Source organism: Mus musculus, chromosome 8 (genome assembly GCF_000001635.26).
Source record: "Mus musculus strain C57BL/6J chromosome 8, GRCm38.p6 C57BL/6J".
Lineage (NCBI taxonomy): Eukaryota > Metazoa > Chordata > Mammalia > Rodentia > Muridae > Mus > Mus musculus.
The window spans coordinates 110,721,108-110,741,463 of record NC_000074.6 but is presented as its reverse complement, the minus strand read 5'-3'; the positions used below and the strand labels follow the sequence as shown (position 1 = coordinate 110,741,463).

The following is a 20,356-nucleotide window of genomic DNA, read 5'->3' as shown; positions in this document are numbered from 1 at the left end:
AGGGGTAGGAAGCAGAGGTGAGCGAAGCCGGCAGCCCAGGGGAGCCAGGAGGAAGCCGGGGCGTTAACTACAGTACTGCTTTATTAATACTGGGATCTTCACAGTGCATTTGTTACTTTGTAGCAGTGACTATTTAAATCAAGGAGAGGATGGAAACCGGGGTGGGCGGGAGAATTTATCCCAAACTTGGCAGAAAGAACAGAATAAAAGTGATGGGCTGGGGCTGGGGGTTAGGGGAGGGTGAGTAGGAACAAGGAGGGGCGGCAAAATAAATTAAAAAAAAAAAATACAAGTTAACAGCACCAGAAAAGTTACTTCAGTCAAAAGACACATTTGAAAAGAATGTTTTGCTGTACAAATGAAATGAAATAAAATAAAATAAAATGTACGTGAAGAAGCCCCCAAACCAGTCTGTGATGCAGGATGGTTGGCTCGGATCCCGAGGGCGGGCCTATGAGAGAGGTGAGCACTAGAGGAAGTGGTGGTTGGTGGAGGAGGATACTTGTGGGTCAGACAAGGGGATGGAATATGTACAGCCCTGGGGGGGAGGGGAAGGCTAAAACTGGGGGTGGGCATGCCACCCCATCCTCTTCCTGGGAAGTCCCTGGCCTCCCTTCCCATCAGGGCCTGGAGTCCTCAGATGGCAGTGAGCCCATCCTCTTGGACCCCCTTCTCTAGGACCCAACCACACCCTGGGTATAGGGACCACATCTGCCCACTTGACATCCTGCATCCCTTTCCATCAGCCTTGACAGCTCTTTTGGGGAAGATGCAGCCAAAATATGCCTCAGGGTTCCACATCTGGCCATTTGTTTTCCTGGACTCTATACTCGGGGCTCTGGTGACAACTGAGTTTGGTGGGCCAGGTCTCAGACCCTGGAGATAACTCGCTAAGCAGCCTCGGGGAGCCCTGTGGTAACTCCATCCACATACAGGAATCCCTGCTTTACCAGACCTACTGGGCTGCCCTGCACTGGAGCACCCATGACCTTGGGCCCAGGTCAGCCCCAACTCCATTCCTTCAAGACCAAGGTACGCTCTCTGGACTCCCTGTGGGGGTCGGGCAGAATGCTACCTTGGAGTCTGCTGCCTGCTCTACCTCCCGAATCTCTCCTCTGGCTTACACTTACGTGCTTAGTCTTGCTCAGACTTGGGCTGACAGGGAGGCAGGACCCACTCTTCCTCTGGTCCCTGCTGCCAGCCCCAGCTAGGCCTGTAGGCATAGACTTTCTTGGGATGGTGTTGCCTCTGGCAACAGAAAGTCAAACCAACCTTCTAATACTTGCTCCAAGCCGGGCCTGCAGCTTGCTCAGATCTCAACAGACTGGCCAGAGTCCCTGGCCTACCCTCACCAGCCTTATTCTACCGACACTTCAGACACTGGCGAGAAGAGCAGCTTCCCCCGGTTTGGGGGGAGTGATTCTACCCTTCTCTGGCCTCGAGCCCACTGAGGGCTCCCACACCCCTCTCTCAGGCACTCAGACGTACACCCTGTACCACCAGCTTGCCCCACATAGTTCTTTGTCTAGGGTCAGCTCCATTTTATTACAGTCATAAAATAACCCCCACACCATCTAATGCTCCAGCCCTTATCTCCAGCAACAGGTGACACTGTAACCCGAAGGCGCCCCTAGAGTAAAAGCTCCAAAGTGTCCAGACAAGAACAGGGCATCCAAAACACCTGGTACCTCTGGACTCATTCCCTGTCTGCCTTGCCTCACCCCACTAGTTACTCTTCACAGGGAACTGGAGGGTCCCCTGAGACAAGGCCCCTACGTTCCCTCCCTCCAGGGCTCTTTCCCATGAGCAAGCCTGGCTTCCCAATGCCTGACTGTCCCTAAACCCAGTCACACAAAGATCCTCAGCTGATTGGGTACCTGGCCCCTCCGTGACCACCCTGTGCCCCAAAGAGAGGAGCCTGGGAGAGGCAGGGCAAAGGCAAGAGGAAATGGGACAGGGTCCAGGCAGGGAGAAGAGGGAGCCAGCATTCAAGGAAAGAGCTGGGCATATGGCCCCGGAGGACAGCCGGGCCAGAGGAAGAGAGTTGTGGACCCCAGGCCAGGTAGGGCCCCATGTAGCAGGCCCAGCCCTTGGTTATGGGCTCTGGGGTTTGGATGTAGCAGGGCCTGGAGGAAGGAAGAGGAGGTTTGAGTAGGTAAGGAAAGTATAAAACAGGCTCTGTCCTGGCGAGGTGTGTGAGGGAAGTCGCTTCCCGCGAGATGCTGGGATCCAGCCTGGTTGTCTTTCCGTAAAGTGGCTGTGCCTCACTCCTGACGCTTTGCTTTCTGTCTTCTGGCTGGGCCGCCACTCAGAGTGGCTGGCCGCTGCTCACAGATCCGGTCACCTCCTTGTGCCAGGCCCAGACGGGGAGGGGTGGGCGGCACCATCATAAGATGCGGGGCGCCGACCTGTCGTTGGTGACGGTCCTGCGCAGCCGGACCCCGCGACGAATGGCCACCAGCATGTCTTCGGCCGGGGGGTCACTGGTGGCAGCAGGGGGTGGAGTGGGCGTTTCCTCCGAAGGAGTGGCTGACAGGGCGGTAGGGAAGGGGAACTGGCCCTCACCCAGGGCGTGGGCACCGGCCACCAGCTCCCCAAGCTTCTCTACTAGGCTGTGCCTGTTGGCAGCCAGTTGCTGCTCTTCGTCCTCGGTGGCCAGCCCGACCGCAGCCCCGCCGCCGTAGCTAGCTACCTCTGGGGACTGGCTGCCCCAGGCTGTGTTAGGCAGGCTGAGCCTCTTTGGGGAGGCTTTGGCCAGGTCTGGAGCCAAAGGTGAGGCCACTTCGTCTGTGTAGAAGACGCACTCCTCACTGCCTGCCCGTGTGGGCCCCACATAGCCAGGGGAGTCGGGCACGGTGGGTGTCTTCACAGGGACGATGGGTGGGCGGATGGGGATGGGGCCAGCGCTGGAGAGGGCGCGGCGCACAGTGGGCTTGGTAGAGGGTGTGCGGCGGATGGTGGCCACACCGGGAGGTGCACCGGAGGGCAGCCCCATGGCTGTGGGCAGCCCTGCCGTGGGCAGCCCGGCGGTGGAGGCTGGGCGCTTGGTCTGGATCAGGCGGCGGTAGTTCTGGGCTATGTTGCTGTTTCGAGGAATGGTAGATGATTTGTCGAACTCAGGGGGGCCTTCACTGTCTGCATCCCCATTCACAGAGTAGCAGTCGTAGTCTGAGCCTGGAGACACACAGGGGGTGGTGAGCCCAGGGCCAAGTTTGTCCCTGAACCCCATACCTACTCAAGGGAGACAGAGAGGGAAGTAAGTCTCTTAGTTATGGCCCTCCTCCCCGCTGCCGTGGTGGGGCGGGTCCCGGGGCTGTGAAGGCCTAGCAAACACACCCAGCCTGTGGCATCCCTCCCTCCAGGCCCACCTTGGGAGGGGATGGTGTCCTCGGAGCAGGAAGGTGTGGTGGTCTGTGTGCTGTAGCCACTGGAATACTGCAGCGAGTCTCGGCTGCTCTTCTGGTGTTCCAGGCTCAGTCCGCGGGTCAGCACCATGGCTAGGTCGCTGGCAGCAGGGGATACCTCCTCACCATGCTGAGGATAGGGAAAATGGTGGGCTAAAAAGCCTCACTCTCCATGTCTACCCTCTTCTGGGACTCTAGATAGTTCCATAAGGGTGGACGGAGTAGGCCCCGAAGGCCAGCTGCTGGGAGGCCTGGCATTGACCCTGGAGTGAAGACGGGGGTGGGGAATAGCCAGGGAGCGGTCCACTTACTTTGGCTGCTATGGTGGCAGGAGACATCCGGGTTCGTGGCACCTCCTCTCCACTGGAGCCCACAGTGCCTCCACCAGTAGGGCCTGGCTCAGTGTCTCGGAGGTGTTCCACACGATCCTTCCTCCGCTGCAGGGTGGTGGCTGAGGGTTGTTCGTGGGGACCAGCCTTGGTCCAGTCCTGCGGGGTGTGGCAAGCACCCTTAGCCTTACTGCACATGACTAGGAAAGGCCCCTCTGTCACTGGGGCTCAGGGGGTGCACACCAGTGAGGAGCCTCTGGCTTGCGAGGCCAGAATCTGGCGGGCAGCAGTGATAGCTCCATCCAAGCAGTTCAGGGATGGGGCAGGGTGTTCCAAGAAAGGTACAGGCTTGGCCGGGCTCGGCAAGTGGGTGGTGGATGCTTCAGAGACAAGAGCCAGTATACGCAGCTTTCTTGCTGAATTTGACTCCCCGCCCCCCAAACCCCACCGCTCTGGTGACCGCCCCAGATCAGGAGGGAGTGGGGTGGGCCCGGGGCATGGGGTACTGACCGAGGTTGGGGAGCTGCACTCGCTAACTGACTGACAGGTTTCTGAGGCCTCGGAGGACGCAGAGCTGGAGGATTTCTGCTGTGCAGAGGTGAGCCAGCGGCCACAGATGGGGAGAGCCCCCGCGGGCAGACAGGCCAAGAAGGCAGGCAAGAGAAAAGAGTTCTGGTCACCGTGGTGGCACGCAGTGGGCAGTTTGATCCAGCACCTCACCCTGTACTCCCCTCCTGGTGTTACAGCCACTAAGACCACCATAGGAGGCCGCATCTCAGGGCACATCCTACAGACACTGACCTGCCCACGACCCAACCCAGGAGCCACATATTTTAAGGCTTCAATGTAGGATTCACGGTTGACGGCTTATGTGTCGAGATAAGTGAAGATGTAACACGGAGAACTCAGGTTTGGTTTGAGCATCCGGGGTTGACTGTCAGAAAGGGATGCCCTGGGGGGAAGGGATGATGGAGGCCCGAGTGCTATCCTGGGAACAGTCAGCCGAGCTGCCCATTAGTTCTCTGTGCAGAGACACGTGTATAACCTGGAGTAAGGGAGGGGCTGGGGCTGGGGCTGGGGCTAGGCACTCGGTAGCAGTTGGGCAGGATGAGGCTGGCCAGAGATGAGGTTCACAAGTGTTTGGGGGTGCTGACTCAGTCCCTCAAGCAGACAGCAAGAGCACCAATGACCTTTAGAACAGATAAAACGGACTGACCGTAAAACTAGGAACCTCTAGTCCTTAATAGTACTCATGGGCTGGAGACATAGCCCAACTGTTAAGAGTACTTGCTGTTCTTGTAGAAGACCTCGGTTCGGTTCCCAGAACCCACATGGTGGCTCACAACCAGTTCTAACTCCAGTTTCGGGGGCTCTGATGCCCCCTTCAGGTTTCCCTAGGCTCTGCGTGATGCACGTAGATGTGGGAAAATAGTCCTTACACACGAAATAAAAATATTAAAAATAGATACCAAAAAGGCAGTAAGAGCATACTCAGAAGAATATTTCTGATGAAGGACATGTATCTACAATATATGTAGAGTTCTAAAAAAAAAAAAATCAATGCATACACACTTTCTTTCTCTCATGAAAAATGGGCAAATGACATGAATAGGCCCTACATGAAAGAAGACACTCAAATGGACTTTAAAGTATGCAAATATATTGGGTCTAGTAGCATACAACTTTAATCCCAGCACTCAGGAGGCAGAGGCAGGCAGATCTCTTGAGTTTGAGTCCAGCCTGGTCTACTGAGTATGTTCTAGGATAGCTGAGGTTACATAGTAAGACCCTGTCTCAAAAGAAAAAAAAATATGAAAAAACTTCTGCCATGTCCTAAGGAACATTCAAATGCTACTATTATATACATCTCAAAAACAGTTAAAGTGGAAAAGCCATAAAATACCAGGGCTGGTATGGACACAGCATGGACAACAACTGTCATGACCCTGTTGATAAGAATCAACCCCAATGGACTGGAGAGATGGCTCAGTGGTTAAGAGCACTGACTGCTCTTTCAGAGGTCCTGAGTTCAATTCCCAGGACACATGGTGGCTCACAACCACCTGTAATGGGATCCGATGCCCTCCTCTGCTGTGTCGGGAGAGAGTGACAGTGTACTCACATACATAAAATAAATAAATCTTAAAGAAAAAAAATAGAATTCTGCTCCTACTCACATTGCAATAGGACCATGTACTAGGATCTGCTCAGCAGTCTATGAGTAGCCAAGGCCCCTAGATAAGTGCCGCGCTTAGCTTTGGCAATTTGACACAATGTAGCATCAATTGAGAAGAGAGTCTTACTAAGAAGCCGTCCGCATTGGATGGGCCTGTGGGCATGACTATTGGGGTTGACATGAGTTAACTGGTCCTGCCCACTGAGGGTGGCACCATTTCCTAGGCTGGGGTCCTTCCTATTCCGTATAAGAGTGGAGAAATCAAACTGAGAGCAGCAAGCAAACAAGTATGGATCCATCTATTTCTCTCTCCTCTCAAGTGTCAGTAGGATTAGCTGTTTGAAGTTCCTACCCTGGCTTCCCCAGAGAGATGGGCTAGAATCTGGATTATAAAATGAGTAAACCCCCTTCTCTTCTAAGGTGCTTTTTGTTAGGATATTTTTATCACAGCAACAAAAGTGAATCTAGAAAACCAGGGAACTATCTAAATGTCCCCAAAACACAGAATACCAAAATAAATTTACATACTAATTCAATGGACTGTTATACATCGATGAAAACGATGCCTGTTTCCATGTAAAACAGATGAATCTCATCTATTTTAAACATGCGGAAAGCAGAAGTCAAATACACATGAAACCATGAAACATCCTCTATGATTTCGTATAAATCATATATGGAACATCTTTGTGGTACTGGGATTAAACCCAAGGCTTCATGCATGCTGTGTAAGTGCTTGACAAATAAACTACACTCCCAGCCTAGTAAGTTATAGTTATATATGCATATATTTACACACACACACACACACACACACACACTATAACCAGCAATTACACTTGGAGTGGGAACAGCAATGAAGGAACGCAGGGATTTTAGGGTCAAGCTGTGTCTTGTTTTTGGTACTGGCTGAGCCAGTGTGTTCAATTTGCAGACTTATTCAGATACACTGTTGCGATACATTTGCTTCTCTGTATGGGTGGGTAGTATGTATCAATTAAAAGATTCTCGAGACTCAGTGGTAATGGATTTTAACCCATAGAGTCAAAGAACAATTTAGGAGTCCACTATGGCATAATAAATAATTGTCTACATAAATAAACGGGAGAAGGGCCCAGATAAAAGGACAGTTAGAGAAAACTAGCTAAATGTGGGGGGTGGGGTGGGGGTGGGGGTGGGGCAGCCAAAGCAAAACTAAACACTGTAGAGCTTGTGATACTATAGATCAGTTTGGTTTCCCTGGTCTTGAACATTGTTTGGGGGCTCGAGGGACAGCTCGGTGGTAGCCTGCTTGCCTAGCATGCATTTCACGGTTGTATTTAAGGGGTGTGGTGGCTCAGATCTATAATCACAGCATTACGAAGGCTGAAGACATGAAGACATGAAGATTGAGAGTTTGGGGTCAGTCTGAGTGGCATAGTGAGACACTCTTAAAAAAAAGGGACCCCCCAAAACCCCAAAACCAGGAGGTAAAAATAAACAAAAAATTGTTTGGTGGTTACATAAGATGTTAACTTTGAGGTAAGAGTGTAGGCAGGGTAACTAGGGACTCTTGAATTCTTTTTGCAACTTTCCTACAAGCATAAAATGAAATGAGTCAGACATGGAGGTACACCCCTAAGAATCCTAGCCTTTGGTAGGATGAAGCAGGGAGTGTTGCTAGTTTGAGGTCAGTCTGTAATACACAGGAAAAACTTGCCCCTGGTTTAAAAAAAAAAGTTGGGGCTGGAAGAATTGGCTCAGTGGTTATGAGTACTGGCTGCTCTTCCAAATGACCGGGGTTTAATTCCCAGCACCCACATGGTAGCTCACAACTGTCTGTAACTCCAGTTCCAGGGGATCTGACACCCTCACACAGACATACAAGCGGGCAGAACACCAATGTGCATAAAATAAAAATAAATAAATCATTAAAAAATGTTAAAGAGCCAGGTGGTGGTGGCAGTGCACGCCTTTAATCCCAGCACTTGGGAGCTGAGGCAGGTGGATTTCTGAGTTTGAGGCCAGCCTGGTCTACAGAGTGAGTTCCAGGATAGCCAGGGCTACACAGAGAAACCCTGTCTCGAAAAACAAACAAACAAACAAACAAACAAACAAACAAACAAGTTAAAGAGTCAATTGAACAAAAGAGCTTTAATCCCTCTTGGGTAGTAGTTAAAAAAAGAAAAAAAAAGAAAAAAGAAAAAAAAAAGAGACACAGAGAGACAGAAGACGACGTGACATTCTTTTAATTATAACCCCAGCAGGAGAACAGAAGGAACGAAAGCAGAGGTAATAACTGGGCACTGAGTGATGGCTCTTGGCAAAGGGCCTGCTTTGCAAGAGTGAGGACCTAGAACCCATACGGAGGAGCCAAGCCATGGGCTAGAGAGATGGCTCAGTGGTTAGGAGTACCACTTGCTGCTTTTCCAGAGGACCCGAGTTTGGTTTCCAGCACCCACATCAGGGAGCTCACAGCTGGCTGTGACCGCAGCTGGAGAATCTACAATGCCTCTGACCGCCAAGGGCGCCTGCACTCCTACACACATACCCATGTGCAGACACAGGAGCCTACCCACAACTTAAAATAATAAAAATAAACATTAAAAAAAAAAAAGCCAAGCAAGGCTATGCATGCATGCTTGTAATCCCAGCACTGGGGAAGCACAGATATGTGGAGCCAGCCAGCCTAGTCTACTTGGTAAGTTCTATGCAGTGAGACCCTATCTTAAAAAATAAGGTGGATAGTTACTAAGGAATAATATCTAAGGTTGACCTCTGGTCTCCACATACATGTGCAGATATGTGCACTTACACACACACAGACACAGACAGACAGACACACACATATATCCCAACCTGTGCAAACTAAGACCCTGGCTCAAAAGTATCATAGGCACAGGAGCCGCAGAGATGGCTCAGTGGTTAAGAGCACTGGCTACTCTTCCAGAGGTCCTGAGTTCAAATCCCAGCACCCACATGGCAGTTCACGACTGTCTGTAACTCCAGTCTGGGACATCAGGTCTGTGCGTAGTGCAGACATACATGCAGACAAAACATCCCCCCACCTCCCATCCCATAAAGTAATAATAAAACTTTCTCAGAAAGCTAAGGCTGGAGGTGTAGCTCAGTGACAGGTTTTTCTAGTTTGTATGATGCCCTGGATTTTGGATAAACCAATGAGACTCAGGTATATGTTATTTATGAAACTCATCTGAAACACGGGGATACATGTTTAAGCATGGAGTTGGAGATCAATCATAGAACCGTGGAAAAGCAGGAAGGCCATGTGGCCAGTCTCCACTCCCTAACTGCTTCCCCTCTCAAGGATGGCCGGAGGTCAGCATGAGGCTCCCTCCTGCTCCCCAACCCCGTGGTCTTCCCGATGTTCTCTCACCTGGCTGGTGATGTCGGAAGGCATGGGCGAAGGGGGCTTGGAGTAGGTGGGGTCCTGGGAGACGAAGCCAGAGTCGTGGGAGGAGACACTGGAGAGGCGGGTGGTGGCCGGCTGTGCCAGGCTGCGGTAGCGACAGGTGGAACTGGGTGAGTATGTTTGGGCACCCCCAGGCCACGGGGCTCCGCCACCCTTGGCACTGCCACTGCTGCTGGGGGCACTGAGGGAGTGAAGGAGGAGGGCACAGTAGCCGGAAAGGAAGACACAGAGGTGTATACAAAGAGGGAAGGGTGACAGAGGAGGGAGGGTAAGAGATGCGGAGCAAAGGGAGGAAAAGATAGTGTCAGACTACGAGGTCCCGAGGCCCTGGCACGACTGAGGAGTTCTGGCATGGCATGTCTCAGTGCTGGGGAGTCCCTGTCAGGGTATACCCGAAGTGGGTACACTCAGAGGGAGGCAGAGGTATACCCTGCCTCCCACAGCATCATTAGCCTGGTTGTTCTTAGGCTTGTGATGGGCAAGCTGAGTCACCAGGCATTGAAAAGTGAAAAGCCTGGCAGTTTCTAAACTGCCTCCTCGCAGTCTGCTGTTGGCTGTCTGATCACACTCGAGTACCTGGCACATGCTGAGATGACGGTCTGGAAATGGCTGTTGCTTGCCAGGTGGGTCCTACCCCACCGTCACCTTGTCCCTCCTTCAGGAGCATGGCTTTCTGGGGCTCAGCCTTGGCCCAGCATTCTACCTGTGGCTAGCACTCTCCTGGGTATTCCCCTTGGGTCTCCCAAGCCCCACCCCTAAATATCTCCTTTATAATCACATTCCTCCTAGCAACCATTGCCTCTCAAGGTCTGAAGATGCCCCAGACAGAGGTTATGGGTTCACCTCTCCCACTGATCACTGGGTCCAGCTTCTCTCGAGCTCCCAGTGCCCAGACAGAGAGAATTCTGGGAAGAAGGGTACCTGGGACAGGGTCTCCCTAATCTGTAAGCTGCTCTGAGTTCATGACTCTCCCTACCCGAGGTCCCTGGAACCATGACCATCTCCTTCAAATCTAGACGGATGGATGAGCAAGATGTCTACCCTCTCCCCATCTCTGTAAGACTCTAAGTGCTGACGCCTGGGGCAACTGCCTGGGATCAATTTGAGACAAGCACAGGCTGGAGTGTCCCTTATCCTGAAGCCCAAACACTTATTCCTGGAAACCACCACACCACTTCTTGGTCTTAGGCTCCTTTTTAGTTTTACTTGTTAAGGCAGGGTCTCATATAGCCTTGGCCGGCCTCCAACTCGATATATAATTGTGATTGAATTCTGCTTGAATTCTTGAATTCTGCTCCCTCCAACCCACCAGAGGATGGAATTTCAGACATGTGTCATCCCACCTGCCTTCTTTTTTCCCTCCCTCCCTTCTTCTCTTCCTCCTTCCCTCCTTTTTTTTTTTTTTTTTTAAGACAGGGTTTCTCTATATAGCCCTGGCTGTCCTGGAACTCACTCTATAGATAGACCAGGCTACCCTTGAACTCACAGAGATCTTTCTGTCTCTGCTTCCAAGTGCTGGGATTAAGGGCATGCACTACCATGACCGACACTCCGCCTAACTTCTAAAAGTGTATTTTTTGAGACAGGGTCTTAGAAAGCAGCTCAGGCTGGCTTTGAACCCTTGGCCCTCCTGCTTTCACTTTCCAAGTGCTAAAATGACTGGCTTGCATCGCCGTGCCCAGGTTGACCTCACCTTCTTACTTGAAGACCCTATTGTCCCAGGCCTGGCCAAGACCCACCGTTAAATCACGACTCAAGTATCTTGGTTCCCCTCCTGACACAACGGTGCCAGGATTCACTGTAGAAAAAAACCTTGGCGCCGGGCACACAACGATGCGCCATCAATGAAGCTGCTACCCGCCTCTCCTGCCAACCAATGTGTGCACCCGTATCTCCTATATGTGAGAAGTCCTTGGATGCTTAGATGCTGTGTGAGTTCTGGGGCGCTGAAGCCACCGCCTCCACAGCTTTGCTGGGACTCCCCCACCCTCCTGGGATCCCCTCCGAGAGCCTGGCACCCACCTGCACATGCTGGACTTCCGGGAGTTGGAGCTGCTGGGTGACGAGGGTGGGGTCTGGTACGACCAGCTATAGTCAGAACCCTTCAGGTCTTTGATCACCTGGAGAAGAGCATGGGGGCGGTCACTAGAGGCAGCTCCTAACCTGTGGAGTACCTCACCATGCTGCAGAGAGCTGATAGGGCAGTGCACCTTCCCCTCTGTCTGTCCCCAGTGGTGAACTAAACCTCAGGAGATGAACCTCACACCCCCAAGCCCAACTTCAGCCTTCTTTTAAACATGGGCTTCTTCCTGAGCCCCAACTGGCTCCAGGCCGGAGACAAGGGTCAAACAGGTCCTTCTGGGGACACATGGCTGGGAATATCATGACACTGGGGGGCCGTGACATTAGGGGCTGAAACTGTCTCGGGAGCTTCCTGAGGCGTGTTCTCTCCTGTGAACTGGAGCCAGCTTAGACTACCATTGAGAGAACTCAGTGTGGTGACCTGAGGGGATATGCTACAGATTGTGGGGTACACAGGAAGTACCCAACCACAGGGGCTGCCCAGTACAGTGTGTAGATCTCTGTGTAGGGTGGGTTGGGTTCTAGGTTTGGAAGGGCCAAGCCCCAGGGACCTGGCTTCTGTCCATCTGTGTTGGTCTGAGCCCTATTGGGTTCTGAGCATTTCATCTGTCACTGGGTCAGGTGCTCCCAGAAATCCCACAGGGCTTTTGGATACTATCTGGTCTTCTTCCCACAAGGACCTCCCCACAAAGCTCCCCTCTTTTTTCTACTGTGCCCACACGAGGGCAGGACCATCTCTTCACTGGTCCTGGTCTTGGCCCTTGACGTCAGGGCTGGCCGCACCTGCTCACTGGCGGGAGGCAGTTTGTGGGGATCTGCAGTCAGCACTACCAGGTCGTCAATGATGCCCTGCAGGTGAGTGATCTCTCCCAGCATGGTCAGCTCGCCGTTCTAAGGAAGCAGCCAGTCAGTGTCTAAAGCCCCTACACCTGCCCACCCGCTCTGGAGAAACAAACAGGCCTGTTAGGCCTCTCCTCTTTCCCCCTTCCCTGATATTCAATGCTGACACGGGCTGGGCCAGTGCAATCAAGGTAACTGTCCGTCTAGATTCAGCCAGAGTGTCACAAGCTACGAGGCCTGATTTTTAGGCCAGGTGCACAGGGGGTTAAGAGGTCTATCCTGGGTCTGTCCCCTGCTCCTCCCCAGGAGGGGCTCCACATCATCAAGAGACCCACCACCACCGGCTGGAGGAAGGTGATAAAGGTGCAGAAACGGCCCCGCTCCTCAATCAGCGCACGGCGCACAGCCTGCTTCTCCGTCTCTTCCAGTAGCAAGTACATGTCGTTGACGTCTTGAAGGGCACTGTCCAGCTGGGGCTGCAGGTCTCCTTTCCCTGCAGGGGTTGGGAAGAGAGGCCGCGCTGGGGACGCCGGCCTGGTTGGCTGTACCCACGGCTTAGGCCCCTGTGGTAGTGTTCTTGGCTGTGGGGTTGGGGACAAGGGAGCCAGGGAGCATGGAGCAGACTCTAAGGTTTGTGGAGGGGCTGGTCCCACCAGAGCAGGCAGAGAAGACAGACAGACAGACAGACAGACAGACAGACATAGCAACACCAAGCTGCACAGCCACCCAGGATCTGAGGTAGGCTAGACCATGGGGAGGCCAGCTGGAGACCTCTATCACTCAGGATGTCATTACTGCCCCAGCATAACCCTGACCTCAAGAGGTAGAGAGAGGGGAATAGCTGAAGGCAGGACAGACAGCAGGGTGGGGGCTCTGCTCAGCTTCAGGCCAGGCCACTAAGAGGTGCAGGGGTCAGGAGAGCTATGGCTGGGCCTAGGGAGTAAAGAGGAGTGTGTCTCAGCATGGGTCACAGCTCAGCTCGGGGACCAATGCACAAGGACAGCAACAGCAGCACACAGGAGCAGTGAGAGAGACAGAGAGAGGTGAGAGTTGGACGTGGAGGAGATGGTGACAGGGACGGAGCTGGTGACAGGGAAGGACCTGGCTGGCCAGGTCGTAATTGGGCAGCCAGGGCCTGAGACCCCCACCCTGCCCAGCCAGTGAACCCCTCCTGGCCTGGCAGACTGACCCAGCAGTTGTTTGGGACTCTTATGCCCCAGGCCCCTCCCTTGGTGGAGCAACCGCCTTTCTTGTTCCTTCTTGGATTGGAGAGGTTCTTTCCAATGGCCCTGAGCTGGGGGGGGGGGGGGGGGTGTGGGGGCGGAGGCAGACAAATGCAACAAGGAGGTTCGGAGCAGCTGGAGGGACGGACATTTGACTTACCAAGTAGCTCTACAGGACGGATGTGGGAGGAGGAGAGGAGACAGAGAAAGAAAGAATGTGTGAAAGACAGGCGGATGAGCCACTCCTGGGGAGGGGTGGGGGCCTGGGCAGTCTGGGGTGCTGGGTGCTCCCTCAGTCCCACCCGACATGTTGGAGTGTCCTGTGTTGGAGGACAGGGTCTCCCCGGCCAGGGTGATGCTCGGGGGGAGGGGTGCCTCATAGGGTGGCTGGGGCTACAGAATGGGGCCCGCGGGGCTGGGCCTCAGTGGGGCGCTGTGCGCTCTACCTTTGCGTGCTTTCTTCTGTAGCTTCAGCGTGTCGGATGACTTCTTTTTGATTTCATGCCTGGCTCGTTTATACTCTGCGCAGGGGCAAGAGGGGAGCTATGGTAAGGGGTCCCGGTGGGTAGGTTCGGGAACCCCACTGCGAAGGCCCATCCTACCTTTCGCATGGTCCTTGTCCAGTTGGTTGGCTGACTTCTTCCAGTCTTCGATGCGCTCCTGCAGTGGATTGATGAGGCTCTCCAGCAGCGCGCTGCGGGAGAAAGCTGTGGGTGAGGCCTAGGGGGGCCCCCCCAGTCAGGGCAAGGATGGCCTCTCTAGACTTAGGATATCCCCTGTAGTCTGCTGTGCCCACTCACTTGGTGAACTGCCGCAGCTTGGTCTCGATGCTGCGGTGGCGCATGCACATGCGCGTGAGCGCTGAGCCAATGTCCCGCGTGGCCCCTGGCAAGGAAGCAAGCTGCATGGGAAGCGGCCGGGCTGGGGGCTTCTGCAGTCCCGGCCTCGGGCCACTAGGCGGCGCGCTGTTCCACAAAGGCCGCCCCTGCCCCGCCCCCATCACCAGCAATCCTGTAGCCATGGGGACATGGGGGCTATCCTAGCCTTTGGTGGGCTTTGGGTGCCTTGCTGGCCAACCCTGGAGCCTTCTCTCTTTCTTAGCTGGGACAAAGACCAGTCACTCAAGGAAAAGACAGCAAAGTTTCCGATTGGATCTACTGAGACCAAGGCATTTGTAGATTCCAGAGGATAAGGCTTGGGTTGTGATTTTATCACTCAAAAGTACAGAAGCTCAGGTGCTTGCTAGATGGATGAATCGGGAGGAAGAAAGGCCTTGCAAGTCCCCAAGGACTATTCACCTGTCCCATATAACTTGCAGAAGGCATGTGGATGAGGAATCACAGAATTGCTAACTACCACTGAAGGGTTTGCCCACAGCATGAGGGTGACCTCCTGGTCTCATCCCTGTCACTGCTCACCTGCCCCATGACATCACAGCAGAAGCCAAGTTCTCCATTCAGGCCCTGTATCCTTCCCATGGCCCATATCCCTTTCCAGCCTCCCGGCCCACTGGGCTCATCCCCCACCTCTGACCACGCCCCCTCCCCACCTCTGGTGTTGGTGGCCATGTCAGCTACTTTCTGGAAGGCATCGAGGAAGGCCACAGCAGCCAGCACAGTGGTCCTGGGGAGATACACAGTGGAGTGTGTGGTCACCGGGTGCGAGGCCATCCTCCCTCCCTCCCTCCCTCCCTCCCTCCCTCCCTCCCTCCACAGCACAGGAACAACCCTGCGCTGCCTCACCTCAGCTGAGAGTGGAGCTTCGCAGCCTTGGAGTTGAAGTCCTCCCAGATGGGGTAGGAGCTCTGCGGTGAGGAGGTGGGAGAGGAAGAAAGAATTGTGAGATGGAGCTACAGGGCTCCCCACATACTGTCCAATTTCCGGGCAGTTTCTTAGATGGTCCTGTCCCCATAGAGAGGAGGTAGCCTGAGCCCTATTGGGCAAGAGAGGGCCCAGGACAAAGGATGGCATGAAGTCTTTCTTACCTGTCAGTAGTTGGTTCCCAGGTGGCACCCATGCTCCCTTGGGGGAGATGGAGGAGAAAATGGATGGCAGATAGTTTCCTTGGGGGCTTTCTCATAAGGCTCTGGGCACTCAATCCCTATCACATGTGGTGGAAAGTGGAGGTTGGCAGAATCAATGCCACACAAGGTCTAATGGGGCCCGGAAGCTGCTTCCGTTAGGCCAGTCATCTCTGGCCAGCACTGGTGGCTCACAGACCCAGGGAGGCCATGGCTGCTACACAGGCTGGTCAGCTTGCCTGGGACAACTAGGCCCCAGGCTGAATGGGGCCTTGTGTGGCCAACAGAGCCACCTTTTTCCAGTCCCTCCTCTCCCCTCCAGGGGAACAGTGTGGCCTTTATCCTAGCCTGGCCAGAGGCTCTCTATTAGGAGGGGGTTTCCCAATAGGGAGGTTGGGCTCCTGGTGACTGAGTTGTCCAGTCTGATTAAGGGGCTTTTCTGGCTCATGCACTGGCCCTGGAGAAAGGTCAGCCCTAGCCTGGGGGGGAACCCTGAGGGAGACCTTGCTCTTTGAAGGGTAGCCCAGGGCTAGCAAAGGCCCTAGTCCCTGTCCCACATGAGCTGACTGGGACGGAGGCTTCTCAGTACCAAGGTAAAGGGGACAGAAGAGCCTCAGCTTCTGGGATTCTGGGAGGGCTGTGCTTGGCTGGAACCCCAGGGTAGGTCTAGCCAGCTTCTCCAGGGACAGCAAGGGGGCGGGCTGCTTCACCGACCCTCAAAAACGCCCTCTTCCTGCCCAGTCAAGTCAGTGTCAGGGAAAGCAAATATTTGAGAAGCCGTAGCAAGGCTGGAACAAGAAGAGGAGGCTGTGGGTGGGCTCTCCCCCACCCACACAGCTCTGAATAAAAAAAGCCCACCAGGTTGTGAGGTTGTCCCTGGCAGTCCTGAGGAGCTAACCCAGGCACTGGCCTCTAGGGGTTTTTCAAGATGGGGCACCCTCACACCTCTTAAATGCTACTTGGCAGGGAAGCCCGCTAAGACCTCACTCCAGAGTGTGAGAAACTGCTGGGAGCAGGGTGTCCAAAGTTAGTTCTCCTGGACCCCAGGAAAGCTTGGCCCCCTCAGCAAGCCCTTGGTTGTCTGAGAGAGTAAGGACTCCCCCAGTGGTAGGCCAAGTCCACTTTACCCTCTGTAGATAGATCTGCACACCCCAGTCTTTAAGAGCCTGGCTTCTTTTCCCCATCCCCCTATGCCTGACTGACAGGTGCCCCAGGGAGAGTGTTCGCTTCACCTGGCCCAGGCTCTAAGCCCCGATGTCATCACAGTCACAGGAACTGCACCTGCTGGCCAGGTGTTCTGGGCCAAGCACTGCCTCATGCATCACTCACCACCTCCTGAGTGACTCCTGGAATGCAGCTCGCTATTGCCCCATTTTCTTGATGGGAGAACTGGAGGCTCAGGGAGGTTGACTGATTTGTCTGAGGCCCTAGGGATTGGGGTCAAGGTCTGATCCTATAGCTGACATATCAGGATGTAGGTGCCCTGTTTTCAGAGAAGCGGGGCGAGGAACAACTACATTCACTTCTATGTGGGAAGGTGACAGGGACTGAGAGAAAGGGGGAGACTCCAGGTCTGTCACAAGCATGGCCACCGCTCTGGAGCAGAGGGAAGGTGCTCACCAGGATGAGACTGGTGTGGCTGTGGTGTGTCTGGGGGCAACCCAGGCTCTAGTCTCAGAAAAGACTTTTGGGGGCACCCCCAGCCCCAGATTTCCTCAGCTGTAGAATCAGGGCCTGTGTGTAGACTTCAGGGGGTCACTTGCTGTGGGAACTGCTTAAGAGGGCAAAAGCCCCAGCTCTCTGTCAGGAGCCTTTCCCTGTGGCCAGAGCCTGTGTCTGTGTGACACTTCTTAGTCTGGATTAGGATGAACCCACTTTCAGGGTAGCATGGGATGGGGACCCCATTTCCTCTGCTGACTAGGCCTAGGGCCCCAGGCAAGATCAAGTCTCTGGGTTCAGTTGGCCTGAGAGAGAGGAGACAGGGCAAGCTAACCAGCTCTCCAGGGCCCTTTCAAGCCCCTGGGTTTGCACCCACCCTCCTCTGTCTGTGTAGTTGAAGATCTGAGTGGGGACCCTTCCTCCCACACCATCCCTCAGTGCAGGGTTGGGGCCTTCTAGTGGCTCCAGAGAGAGTCCTGGGCAACTCACTAGGAATCAGCCCCAGGCAATCTGAGTCTCCTTGAACTTCTTGATGGTGGCCACTGAGCAAGACAGCCAGAAGCAGCTTTTTAAGTCCAGCCAATCAGTGCAGGTGGCCGGCCCCTTCAGGGTCCCTAATCCATGCATGTCATTGATAGGGGCATAGTATACATGATCTGATGGTGCTTGGTAAAGTCTCTTCCATCTTGGCCCCACGTATCTAGAAATCTTGCCTGCCACTAAGTTCTTTGCTGAGACTGGACCCGTGTCTCAACTGAGTTCCTTGCAACTGGCAGGAATGGAGGATACTATCCTGCTGTCTCGTCTGGGCAGAAGTGGCTGCTTGCTGCAGTGTTTGCAGTGGGAGGCAGTGTGGGTGGCTCCCACCCTCTGCCAGCCCAGGAGTGTCAGCTAGGGGAGGTGGTCTGGGTTACACAGTTTCAGAGAGGAGCTGGTACCAAAATGCTGAGGGCTAGTGATGAGGCCCTCAGGTGGAGTTGCCAGAGGAGCTGGTACCAAGATGCTGAGGGCTAGTGATGAGGCCCTCAGGTGGAGTTGCCAGGGGTGTGTGTGTGTGTGTGTGTGTGTGTGTGTGTTGTGGCGAGGGAGGAACCCCAGGGAAAAGTATAGAACTATGGGAAGGCGCTGACGTGCTGCTAACTTGTAAGTCCCAGGCCAGTGTGGTTTCAGGCCTCTTTTTAGGGGGCAAGTATCTGACAGATGCCTTCCCTTACTGGGGGTGTTTCTTGGCAGTACTAGGAGGGGAGCCCCAACTTCTTGCCTCTCTGCAAGGCATCACTTTCCTAAAGCATTTTTCTGGAGCCCTTGGGTAGGGTGTACCTGTACGTGGGTTCCACAGCCCCCAGGGTCTAGCAGGATTCTGATTTGTTCTTGCTAAGTGCGAGCCTAGGGTAAGGATGTGAGGAGGCTCAGCACAGGGCCTAGTTTCTTCCGTTTTCCATCGTGTTCCTAGACCAAGGGGTACAGTGCAGGACAGGAACACTGGCACTCGATGCCCACCTTGCCACTGAAGCTTTCCCTGCCTAGTCAATTCGGATCAGCCTCGTCAAACACTGGCCTCTGGGGGTCAGGGAGAATTCAGTAAATTACCAGATGGATAATAATGGCTGAGGTCCCGAAGCAGGATCCAATGGTCTCCTTATGACCTTGAGCCATTCGCAGGCCTCAGTTTCCCCATCTGAACAGGGTGCCTGCTCAGTCTGACCTTGAGTGATCAGGAAGGGGGGGTTGCTGAAAGCGCTCCCCAGGTTGCTTAGCCAACACACAGCCTACCTCCTCCCCAAGGTGGATTCAGTCCTACCCTTGGGCTGCAGGGAGGACCCCACCCGAGGATTGGAGTAATGGAGCTTGCTGGATCTGTTGGTGTGTGTGTGTGTGTGTGTGTGTGTGTGTGTGTGTGTGTGTAGGTGGGGCTGCATCCATGCAGAGGCCCGAGGCTGGCGGGGCAAGAGTTAACAGTTCTTTGCTTTATTATTTTTTTCCTGCTTTGGCGGTGACAGCATTGTCTGGGCTTCGGGGCGTCGGGGGTATGTGTGTGTGTGTGTGTGGGGGGGCACTGTGGTGAAAGGGGGCGGAGGCCCGAGAGACCTTGGATCCGTTAAAGGGCCTTAAAGGTCGGTCCTAAAGATAAACCCAATTCATAGTTTGGGGGTCTGGGGTACCGAGTGTTTGCGGACGCTCAGCTTTGGATCGGGATCCTACGGGGCGACCTCTCGGACATCCCAACCTGCGAGCACTCACTCCCACCCTTCGGACCCAGACAGGCATTGGGCGCAAGGCGGGCGCAGGAGGACAGGCTCAGATGAAACACACACACACACACACACACACACACACACACACACACACACACACACACACACACACACACTGCCCGCACACACACACACACACACACACTGCCCGCACACACACACACACACACTGCCCGCGCGCACACACACACACACACACACACACACACACACACACTGCCCGCCACGCGTCCCTCAGAGGAGACCCGTATGCCCGGAGCTTGCCCGGGGTACCTTCATGTCGTTGACGATGGCCTGGAAGAGCCCGCCCAAGGCGCCACACTCCTTCTCCGCCGTCTCCATGCTGGGGCCGGGCGCGCGGCGGCAGGGCGCGCAAGGGGCGCGGGGAGCCGTGCAGGGGAGGGGCCGGACCGCCGCGGGCGCTGCTCCGAGGCCGCGCCGGGGCTCCCTGCCTCGGGGCCGCGCTCTCAGCGGCCGGCCGCGCCGCGCTCCGGGGTTGCGGGCCGTGGGCCGGCAGCGCGGGCCATGGCTCGGTGGGGCTGGGGGCGCGGCGCGGGCAGTTCGCGGCGCAGCCTCGGCGCGGGCACTGGAGCGGCGGCGGCGGTAATCCGAGCCGCCGAAGCTCGGGCGTCACGTGGGCGCGGCGGAGGGAGGGCCGCGGGGAGGGAGCACAGGAGGGGGCTGTGGGAAAGGCCGGGCGGGCGAGGACCCATTCACGGCCAGAAACCAGGGCTTTGAAATCCGAGCTCTGGCGCTGCCAGACTGGTCCGGCAAGAGGGGCCGGCGGGAGCGGGCGCCGCCGCGGGTCGGGGCGGCGCAGGGGCGGGGCCGGGCCAGCCCCCCACCCTCCAGCGGGAGCGGACCCGGGTTTGCACCTTCAAGGCCTTGGGCTCGACCAAGATGAAACCCGCCAAGGATGCAGTCCTTAGTGCATCCCGGCCTGATGAATAGCACTG

The 20,356-nt window shown here is 54.9% G+C and overlaps 1 protein-coding gene across 14 annotated transcripts; it reads right to left on the bottom strand.

Annotated features, from left to right (window-relative positions):
- Window positions 1–62: 62 nt before the first annotated feature.
- On the bottom strand, window positions 63–20,356 carry Mtss2 (MTSS I-BAR domain containing 2). 14 transcript variants are annotated; one of them, XM_006531011.4, is made up of 15 exons: window positions 19,674–20,176; window positions 15,209–15,270; window positions 15,016–15,089; window positions 14,267–14,351; window positions 14,069–14,160; window positions 13,913–13,987; window positions 13,627–13,635; window positions 12,579–12,736; window positions 12,187–12,294; window positions 11,344–11,441; window positions 9,286–9,502; window positions 4,244–4,321; window positions 3,716–3,892; window positions 3,369–3,534; window positions 64–3,174 (listed from the first exon to the last, which is right to left on the bottom strand). In XM_006531011.4, exons 1-15 carry the CDS (start codon window positions 19,740–19,742, stop codon window positions 2,387–2,389), a joined length of 2,256 nt encoding a protein of 751 aa, XP_006531074.1. In that variant the 5' UTR covers window positions 19,743–20,176; the 3' UTR covers window positions 64–2,386. The 14 variants fall into 14 exon arrangements, with proteins under 14 accessions (NP_941027.1, NP_001297520.1, XP_006531074.1 ...); XM_006531012.4 differs by having other exon boundaries at window positions 4,244–4,318; XM_006531015.4 differs by having other exon boundaries at window positions 9,286–9,406.